Raw genomic sequence first — 9,976 nt, forward strand, 5'->3', positions numbered from 1 at the left:
CTCCTGCTTTTGCATAACTACAGTTCGCAGCATGCCCTTTTTGCATGCTGGGAGCTGTTGCTAAGCAACAGCAGGAGGCTGTCAATCACCTCCAACTGCTGCCGGCACACAGGTCAGTCCCTCGCCGCTTCTGGGGCCCCGATCCCAACAGAGATGCCGGGGATTGGGGTCCTTAGCTGCCGGGGTCCCGCTCACGTCCTCCAGAAGAGGGGCGGGTTGCGGGAGTGACACCCGCACCAGTGCCACCTTACCCCTGCTGGCTATGGCTGTTCGAGCACTGGAGACCCAATTGACCTGGAATCGCCGCAGATCGCTGGGCTGAATTGTCCAGCGATCTGCGGCCATCGCCGACATGGGGGGGACATAATGACCCCCCTGGGCGATATGCTGCGATGCCTGCTGAACGACCGGAATTCCCACGGGCGTATGGATACACACTGCGTCCTGAAGAGGTTAATAGAGATGAGCGAAGTTATAGTGATTCAGTACGTACTTTGCGGCTCAGCGGTTGGTGACTTTATCCTGCATAAATTAGTTCATCTTTCAGGTGTCCGGTGGATACAGTCCTAGGAGAGTCTCCACCCCCCGGACACTTGAAAGATGAACTATTTTATGCAGGATAAAGTCACCAACCGCTGAGCCGCGAGGTTCATGACTAATCGAATCTCTGTAACTTCACTCACCTCTAGTCATTACAAAGTAGAATTGGTGGCACAAAAATAAGCATCAAATGGATTTTTAGGTGCAAAATTGAAAAGGTTATGGAGGAAAAAACAAAGTGCAAAAACTGAAAGACTTGTCCTTTAAGGGGTTAAGGATTTAAGGTGTACAGGTTCACCCTTGGTATTTAATAGGTTAATTATAAACCGGTGTTACTATTTTTGGGGCGCTCGGGCAATCAGTCTGTGAACCCCCGCTCCATAAGACTTATTGTGGTCACATTCTTACCTCTTGTCTGATTTCAGTCCGTCCCCCAATGACTTCCTGAAGACTCCCCCACAGCCCCTCACGGGGGTCCGCCATGACATGACCTCACCCAGAGGCTTCCTCAGCACCCTGCACCGGGCGTCCCCCATGGAGAGGGAGAGGAGAAGGATCCTGTCTGTGGAGCTGAGAGACATTGGCCATGAGGTGGGTGCCCAGAGGAGGATGAGGGGTTAATGGGTCGGGGGTTTAGTGGAGACCACGAGTGTCCGCAGGGGGTCCTGGACTCTTACATGCCCCATCTTCTCAAGGTTCTTAAATCCCTCAGGTTACTCTGCCTGGCCCTGGGCCCGGTGAATGCTCGGTAAGTCCCGTTTGGCCTTGTATGTATTGGTGCAGATTGTAGGGATGTGGCCCCTGGCTCCGCGGATCTGATCCTCACTGCTGACCGCTTTTTCTTTTTGCAGGTGGAGCATCTTCAGGTGCAGATGCCAGAGTTTGAGGGGTATGAATACTTTTTCTATCTTATGTGTTGTGGAGGAAGCTGGAAGGGTTGGGGGGGCACTAATGTGTCATGTGACTCACGTGTGTTCCTTTTGTTTGCAGGAGATGGAGCTCTACCGCTGTGTGTGAAGATCGGGGGCACAGGACCTCCCCTATGGACCCTTCTTCTCCAGGTATTGCTCCTCCTCCGACCATCATGCCCATCTCCACAGAGGACTCTGCTTTAACCCTGTGTCGGCCGCCACTGATGTCGCCTCCTAAGGAGGAGTCCGGATGGGGGCTGCTTCCGCTATTCAACAGTGTGCGTTCCAAGTTGGAGAGCTTTGCTGAAATCTTTCTCACCCCAGTGAAGAGTCAAAGGGGTCTCCGAAACTCTGAGGCCGGGGCTGGTAAGACACATCAGCCGGAGTGTTCTGTGCCCAGGGACCCTGTCCAGCCTTACACCCCGTCCCCAGAATGCCACCACCTTAGTAATGTCTCTTCTGTCTGGGCAGCAGAGGACAATCCACCCTCCCAGAGAACTCCTCCGACTCTTAGACTGCAGACAGAGACATCCTCCATATTGTGCCGTCCTCCACTCCAGCGCCATCTGTCCTGCCCCTTACTGCCCGTTATACAGCACAAGCGGAGGCACAGTGTGGATACAGCAGAGCCGCCCACCGAGCCTTGTAGCTGCAGGAGGAGGCGGCATAGCCTTGGATCGGTGGAAGAGTGTCGGAGCCTGATGCCATTCTCCTTGTCCTGCCTACGAAAGGAGAATCATCCGTCTGTCCTAAAACTATCGCCATTCCAGCCAAATGGGTAAGACCCAGGAGTTGGGTAGGTTTACAGTCCCCACATGGAATTGGATTGTAGTGGGCTCTGTCCTCTGGACCTAGTGCGGGGGAAGGGATCTGTGCGGGGCCCTTCTCTAGTCTCTATCCTGTGGATCTAGTGCAGGGCCCTTCTCTAGTCTCTGTCCTATGGATCTGTGCGGGGCCCTTCTCTAGTCTCTGTCCTGTGGACCTAGTGCGGGGCCCTTCTCTAGTCTCTGTCCTATGGATCTAGTGCGGTGCCCTTCTCTAGTCTCTGTCCTGTGGATCTAGTGCGGTGCCCTTCTCTAGTCTCTGTCCTGTGGATCTAGTGCGGGGCCCTTCTCTAGTCTCTGTCCTGTGGACCTAGTGCGGGGCCCTTCTCTAGTCTCTGTCCTGTGGATCTAGTGCGGGGCCCTTCTCTAGTCTCTGTCCTATGGATCTAGTGCGGGGCCCTTCTCTAGTCTCTATCCTGTGGATCTGTGCGGGGCCCTTCTCTAGTCTCTGTCCTGTGGATCTGTGCGGGGCCCTTCTCTAGTCTCTGTCCTGTGAATCTGTGCAGGGCCCTTCTCTAGTCTCTGTCCTGTGGATCTAGTGCGGGGCCCTTCTCTAGTCTCTGTCCTGTGGATCTGTGCGGGGCCCTTCTCTAGTCTCTGTCCTGTGAATCTGTGCAGGGCCCTTCTCTAGTCTCTGTCCTGTGGATCTAGTGCGGGGCCCTTCTCTAGTCTCTGTCCTGTGGATCTGTGCGGGGCCCTAATCTAGTCTCTGTCCTGTGGACCTAGTGCGGGGCCCTAATCTAGTCTCTGTCCTGTGGATCTAGTGCGGGGCCCTTCTCTAGTCTCTGTCCTGTGGACCTAGTGCGGGGCCCTTCTCTAGTCTCTGTCCTGTGGACCTAGTGCGGGGCCCTTCTCTAATCTCTGTCCTGTGGACCTAGTGCGGGGCCCTTCTCTAGTCTCTGTCCTGTGGACCTAGTGCGGGGCCCTTCTCTAGTCTCTGTCCTGTGGACCTAGTGCAGGGCCCTTCTCTAGTCTCTGTCCTGTGGATCTGTGCGGGGCCCTTCTCTAGTCTCTATCCTGTGCGGGGCACTTCTCTAGTCTCTGTCCTGTGGATCTGTGCGGGGCCCTTCTCTAGTCTCTGTCCTGTGGATCTGTGCGGGGCCCTAATCTAGTCTCTGTCCTGTGGACCTAGTGCGGGGCCCTAATCTAGTCTCTGTCCTGTGGATCTAGTGCGGGGCCCTTCTCTAGTCTCTGTCCTGTGGACCTAGTGCGGGGCCCTTCTCTAGTCTCTATCCTGTGGACCTAGTGCGGGGCCCTTCTCTAGTCTCTGTCCTGTGGACCTAGTGCAGGGCCCTTCTCTAGTCTCTGTCCTGTGGATCTGTGCGGGGCCCTTCTCTAGTCTGTCCTGTGGATCTAGTGCGGGGCCCTTCTCTAGTCTCTGTCCTGTGGATCTAGTGCGGGGCCCTTCTCTAGTCTCTGTCCTGTGGATCTGTGCGGGGCACTTCTCTAGTCTCTGTCCTGTGGACCTAGTGCGGGGCCCTTCTCTAGTCTCTGTCCTGTGGACCTAGTGCGGGGCCCTTCTCTAGTCTCTTTCCTGTGGACCTAGTGCGGGGCCCTTCTCTAGTCTCTATCCTGTGGATCTGTGCAGGGCAGGGATCTGTGCGGGGCCCTTCTCTAGTCTCTGTCCTGTGGACCTAGTGCAGGGAAGGGATCTGTGCGGGGCCCTTCTCTAGTCTCTATCCTGTGGACCTAGTGCGGGGCCCTTCTCTAGTCTCTGTCCTGTGGATCTGTGCGGGGCCCTTCTCTAGTCTCTATCCTGTGGACCTAGTGCGGGGCCCTTCTCTAGTCTCTGTCCTGTGGATCTAGTGCGGGGCCCTTCTCTAGTCTCTGTCCTGTGGATCTGTGCGGGGCCCTAATCTAGTCTCTGTCCTGTGGATCTAGTGCGGGGCCCTTCTCTAGTCTCTGTACTGTGGATCTGTGCGGGGCACTTCTCTAGTCTCTGTCCTGTGGATCTGTGCGGGGCCCTAATCTAGTCTCTGTCCTGTGGATCTAGTGCGGGGCCCTTCTCTAGTCTCTGTCCTGTGGACCTAGTGCGGGGCCCTTCTCTAGTATCTGTCCTGTGGACCTAGTGCGGGGCCCTTCTCTAGTCTCTATCCTGTGGATCTGTGCGGGGCCCTTCTCTAGTCTCTGTCCTGTGGACCTAGTGCGGGGCAGGGATCTGTGCGGGGCCCTTCTCTAGTCTCTGTCCTGTGGACCTAGTGCAGGGAAGGGATCTGTGCGGGGCCCTTCTCTAGTCTCTGTCCTGTGGACCTAGTGCAGGGAAGGGATCTGTGCGGGGCCCTTCTCTAGTATCTGTCCTGTGGATCTGTGCGGGGCCCTTCTCTAGTCTCTGTCCTGTGGATCTGTGCGGGGCCCTTCTCTAGTCTGTACTGTGGATCTAGTGCGGGGCCCTTCTCTAGTCTCTGTCCTGTGGATCTGTGCAGGGCCCTTCTCTAGTCTCTGTCCTGTGGATCTAGTGCGGGGCCCTTCTCTAGTCTCTGTCCTGTGGATCTGTGCGGGGCCCTAATCTAGTCTCTGTCCTGTGGATCTGTGCGGGGCCCTTCTCTAGTCTCTGTCCTGTGGATCTAGTGCGGGGCCCTTCTCTAGTCTCTGTCCTGTGGACCTAGTGCGGGGCCCTTCTCTAGTCTCTGTCCTGTGGATCTAGTGCGGGGCCCTTCTCTAGTCTCTGTCCTGTGGATCTAGTGCGGGGCCCTTCTCTAGTCTCTGTCCTGTGGATCTGTGCGGGGCCCTTCTCTAGTCTCTGTCCTGTGGATCTGTGCGGGGCCCTTCTCTAGTCTCTGTCCTGTGGATCTGTGCGGGGCCCTTCTCTAGTCTCTGTCCTGTGCGGGGCCCTTCTCTAGTCTCTGTCCTGTGGATCTGTGCGGGGCCCTTCTCTAGTCTGTCCTGTGGATCTAGTGCGGGGCCCTTCTCTAGTCTCTGTCCTGTGGATCTAGTGCGGGGCCCTTCTCTAGTCTCTGTCCTGTGGATCTAGTGCGGGGCCCTTCTCTAGTCTCTGTCCTGTGGATCTGTGCGGGGCCCTAATCTAGTCTCTGTCCTGTGGACCTAGTGCAGGGCCCTTCTCTAGTCTCTGTCCTGTGGACCTAGTGCAGGGCCCTAATCTAGTCTCTGTCCTGTGGATCTAGTGCGGGGCCCTTCTCTAGTCTCTGTCCTGTGGACCTAGTGCGGGGCCCTTCTCTAGTCTCTGTCCTGTGGATCTGTGCGGGGCCCTTCTCTAGTCTCTGTCCTGTGGACCTAGTGCGGGGCCCTTCTCTAGTCTCTGTCCTGTGGATCTAGTGCGGGGCCCTTCTCTAGTCTCTGTCCTGTGGATCTGTGCGGGGCACTTCTCTAGTCTCTGTCCTGTGGACCTAGTGCGGGGCCCTTCTCTAGTCTCTGTCCTGTGGACCTAGTGCAGGGCCCTTCTCTAGTCTCTGTCCTGTGGATCTGTGCAGGGAAGGGATCTGTGCGGGGCCCTTCTCTAGTCTCTATCCTGTGGATCTGTGCAGGGCAGGGATCTGTGCGGGGCCCTTCTCTAGTCTCTGTCCTGTGGACCTAGTGCGGGGCCCTTCTCTAGTCTCTATCCTGTGGATCTGTGCAGGGCAGGGATCTAGTGCGGGGCCCTTCTCTAGTCTCTGTCCTGTGGATCTGTGCGGGGCCCTTCTCTAGTCTCTATCCTGTGGACCTAGTGCGGGGCCCTTCTCTAGTCTCTATCCTGTGCGGGGCCCTTCTCTAGTCTCTGTCCTGATGACCTAGTGCGGGGCCCTTCTCTAGTCTCTATCCTGTGCGGGGCACTTCTCTAGTCTCTGTCCTGTGGATCTGTGCGGGGCCCTTCTCTAGTCTCTGTCCTGTGCGGGGCACTTCTCTAGTCTCTGTCCTGTGCGGGGCCCTTCTCTAGTCTCTATCCTGTGCGGGGCACTTCTCTAGTCTCTATCCTGTGCGGGGCCCTTCTCTAGTCTCTGTCCTGTGGATCTAGTGCAGGGCCCTTCTCTAGTCTCTGTCCCGTGGATCTGTGCGGGGCCCTTCTCTAGTCTCTGTCCCGTGGATCTGTGCGGGGCCCTTCTCTAGTCTCTGTCCCGTGGATCTGTGCGGGGCCCTTCTCTAGTCTCTGTCCTGTGGATCTAGTGCGGGGCCCTTCTCTAGTCTCTGTCCTGATGACCTAGTGCAGGGCACTTCTCTAGTCTCTGTCCTGTGGATCTGTGCGGGGCCCTTCTCTAGTCTCTGTCCTGTGGACCTAGTGCGGGGCCCTTCTCTAGTCTCTATCCTGTGCGGGGCCCTTCTCTAGTCTCTGTCCTGTGCGGGGCCCTTCTCTAGTCTCTGTCCTGTGGACCTAGTGCGGGGCCCTTCTCTAGTCTCTGTCCTGTGCGGGGCCCTTCTCTAGTCTCTATCCTGTGGACCTAGTGCGGGGCCCTTCTCTAGTCTCTATCCTGTGGACCTAGTGCGGGGCACTTCTCTAGTTTCTGTCCTGTGCGGGGCCCTTCTCTAGTCTCTATCCTGTGCGGGGCCCTTCTCTAGTCTCTGTCCTGTGGACCTAGTGCGGGGCCCTTCTCTAGTCTCTATCCTGTGGACCTAGTGCGGGGCAGGGATCTGTGCGGGGCCCTTCTCTAGTCTCTATCCTGTGCGGGGCCCTTCTCTAGTCTCTATCCTGTGCGGGGCCCTTCTCTAGTCTCTATCCTGTGCGGGGCCCTTCTCTAGTCTCTATCCTGTGGACCTAGTGCGGGGCACTTCTCTAGTTTCTGTCCTGTGCGGGGCCCTTCTCTAGTCTCTATCCTGTGCGGGGCCCTTCTCCTAGTCTCTGTCCTGTGGACCTAGTGCGGGGCCCTTCTCTAGTCTCTGTCCTGTGGACCTAGTGCGGGGCAGGGATCTGTGCGGGGCCCTTCTCCTAGTCTCTGTCCTGTGGACCTAGTGCGGGGCCCTTCTCTAGTCTCTGTCCTGTGGACCTAGTGCGGGGCCCTTCTCTAATCTCTGTCCTGTGGACCTAGTGCGGGGCCCTTCTCTAGTCTCTGTCCTGTGGACCTAGTGCGGGGCCCTTCTCTAGTCTCTGTCCTGTGGACCTAGTGCGGGGCAGGGATCTGTGCGGGGCCCTTCTCCTAGTCTCTGTCCTGTGGACCTAGTGCGGGGCCCTTCTCTAGTCTCTGTCCTGTGGACCTAGTGCGGGGCAGGGATCTGTGCGGGGCCCTTCTCTAGTCTCTATCCTGTGCGGGGCCCTTCTTGCTGCCTCAGTCTGTCCATCTCTCCTCTGGGTCCCTTTTTAACCTCTCGGTGTCTGTCTCAATCCCCTTTGTTGTGATTCCATCCATAGTGAGGGGTCTTCTGCCGTCCTTTGCTTGGACCAGGATAGAGAGCAGGGCCACAGTGGAGCCGAGCACCAGGTAACAAGGGAATCTATTCCAGATTCTGACTATAAGGTGAGTATTAGGACATTCGATGGGAGAGGAGACCGGCCGACCTCTGACCTGTACAAACTGCATTGTCTTGTCTTGTCTTCAGACCCCAGAAAATCTATCCCGTTCCAAAGAGAATAAAGTGTCCAACATCCAGATCAGGAAGAGGGCGCAACGGCAGGAGGGGAATCTGACGCCTCTGGGTCTCCCCAAACGTGTGCGGTAAGGGGCGGCGTGATAGAGATGTGGGTGTGATGGAGGGGCGGGTGAGTGGGTGTGATGGAGGGAGGGGCGGGTGAGTGGGTGTGATGGAGGGAGGGGTGAGTGGGTGTGATGGAGGGAGGGGTGAGTGGGTGTGATGGAGGGAGGGGCGGGTGAGTGGGTGTGATGGAGGGAGGGGCGGGTGAGTGGGTGTGATGGCGGGAGGGGCGGGTGAGTGGGTGTGATGGCGGGAGGGGCGGGTGAGTGGGTGTGATGGCGGGAGGGGCGGGTGAGTGGGTGTGATGGCGGGGTGAGTGGGTGTGATGGCGGGGCGGGGCGGGTGAGTGGGTGTGATGGCGGGAGGGGCAGGTGAGTGGGTGTGATGGCGGGGTGAGTGGGTGTGGTGGAGGGAGGGGTGAGTGGGTGTGGTGGAGGGGCGGGTGAGTGGGTGTCTATGCCTCTGGGTGTGATAGGTGGTCATGTGATTAGTGTGTATGGTCTCCCCATCATGTGCACTTCCTGTGGTGGAGATGATGAGTGCAGTAGTCCTTGGTGTGATGGAGGGGGCTGTATGGTCCATCTCCCTATAAGCTCCTTTATATAACTGGGTTCCTATCTGTTCAGGCTGCAGAAAGAAGACTTCAGTCTGGAGGAGATATACACCAATAAGAACTACCGCACCCCCACCGAGAAACGGTCAGTGACAGTATACAGCTATGGAGGATAGAGGAGAGGACATTATATAGCAGTGATCAGTATACAGCTATGGAGGATAGATAGAGGAGAGGACATTATATAGCAGTGATCAGTATACAGCTATGGAGGATAGATAGAGGAGAGGACATTATATATCAGTGATCAGTATACAGCTATGGAGGATAGATAGAGGAGAGGACATTATATAGCAGTGATCAGTATACAGCTATGGAGGATAGATAGAGGAGAGGACATTATATAGCAGTGATCAGTATACAGCTATGGAGGATAGATAGAGGAGAGGACATTATATAGCAGTGATCAGTATACAGCTATGGAGGATAGATAGAGGAGAGGACATTATATAGCAGTGATCAGTATACAGCTATGGAGGATAGAGGAGACGATATTATATAATTCTTTTGTGATGTGCAGAAAATTTGAGACAATATTTGAAGAGCCGATAATGAAGGGCGACACATTGATCCTCACCAGCCAGCGCCCGCTGCGGCGGATTATGGTCTTTAAGGAAGGGGGCGCTGCTCCACGCAAGCGGAAGAAGAAAGGGAAAGCAGCGGGTCGCACCCGGAGATGGACGGACACCGGCACAGGAGAAAACGTCAACTATGAACTATTACTGCAGCACAAGCTCAAGCAACTGGACGCTGCTCTGCAAGAAGACCCGCCCGGTCTGTGAGCGGGGCCCGGTCTGTGAGCGGGGCCCGGTCTGTGAGCGGGGCCCGGTCTGTGAGCGGGGCCCGGTCTGTGAGCGGGGCCCGGTCTGTGAGCGGGGCCCGGTCTGTGAGCGGGGCCCGGTCTGTGAGCGGGGCCCGGTCTGTGAGTCTGTCTGCCCTTGTGTGTAACCACCAATAAAAGACTTAAATATAACCAGTGGCCTTCATTATACTCCTAGTCCCGTGCCTGCTGTAGGTGGTACGCACCACATTGGCTTACGGCTTGGTAGGTAGGCCCCCGCCCAGATCTGCCGGCATTTAGTTCTATTTTATGGGGAGGTTTTCTTTCAGTGAGATATAGGTACTGATTTCTAAAGTTGTTTCCCCATAAAGGTAACCGTTGGCTATGTGGTACCCCACCCGTAGATGTGATGGTACGACCCATGCTGTTTATTGCACTGGAGCTATGTGGTACCCCTCCCATAGATGTGATGGTACGACCCATGCTGTTTATTGCACTGGAGCTATGTGGTACCCCTCCCATAGATGTGATGGTACGACCCATGCTGTTTATTGCACTGGAGCTATGTGGTACCCCTCCCATAGATGTGATGGTACGACCCATGCTGTTTATTGCACTGGAGCTATGTGGTACCCCTCCCATAGATGTGATGGTACGACCCATGCTGTTTATTGCACTGGAGCTATGTGGTACCCCACCCGTAGATGTGATGGTACGACCCATGCTGTTTATTGCACTGGAGCTATGTGGT

General features: G+C 56.3%; 1 protein-coding gene across 3 annotated transcripts; it reads left to right on the forward strand.

Moving 5' to 3' along the window:
- Positions 1 to 339: 339 nt before the first annotated feature.
- Positions 340 to 9,419, forward strand: PRR14 (proline rich 14). 3 transcript variants are annotated; one of them, XM_056554790.1, is made up of 9 exons: positions 340 to 452; positions 966 to 1,131; positions 1,392 to 1,429; positions 1,531 to 1,817; positions 1,923 to 2,229; positions 7,551 to 7,656; positions 7,739 to 7,854; positions 8,458 to 8,529; positions 8,965 to 9,419. In XM_056554790.1, the coding sequence occupies exons 1-9, from the start codon at positions 367 to 369 to the stop codon at positions 9,224 to 9,226; spliced, it is 1,440 nt and encodes a 479-aa protein (XP_056410765.1). In that variant the 5' UTR covers positions 340 to 366; the 3' UTR covers positions 9,227 to 9,419. The 3 variants fall into 3 exon arrangements, with proteins under 3 accessions (XP_056410765.1, XP_056410763.1, XP_056410764.1); XM_056554788.1 differs by having other exon boundaries at positions 352 to 452; positions 1,531 to 2,229; positions 8,965 to 9,417; XM_056554789.1 differs by having other exon boundaries at positions 378 to 424; positions 1,531 to 2,229; positions 8,965 to 9,417.
- The last annotated feature ends 557 nt before the right edge of the window (positions 9,420 to 9,976 follow it).

The sequence above is a fragment of the Hyla sarda genome, unplaced genomic scaffold (genome assembly GCF_029499605.1).
Source record: "Hyla sarda isolate aHylSar1 unplaced genomic scaffold, aHylSar1.hap1 scaffold_898, whole genome shotgun sequence".
Classification (NCBI taxonomy): Eukaryota; Metazoa; Chordata; class Amphibia; order Anura; family Hylidae; genus Hyla; species Hyla sarda.

What these genes read in the sequence shown, in the direction of transcription:
- PRR14 (XM_056554788.1), top strand. Translation starts at nt 367, where the DNA reads ATGACCCCCCTGGGCGATATGCTGCGATGCCTGCTGAACGACCGGAAT. An exon ending in ACACACTGCGTCCTGAAGAG is followed by an intron (nt 453 to 965) that starts GTTAATAGAGAT and finishes GTCTGATTTCAG; the next exon opens with TCCGTCCCCCAATGACTTCC. An exon ending in CGCACCCCCACCGAGAAACG is followed by an intron (nt 8,530 to 8,964) that starts GTCAGTGACAGT and finishes TGTGATGTGCAG; the next exon opens with AAAATTTGAGACAATATTTG.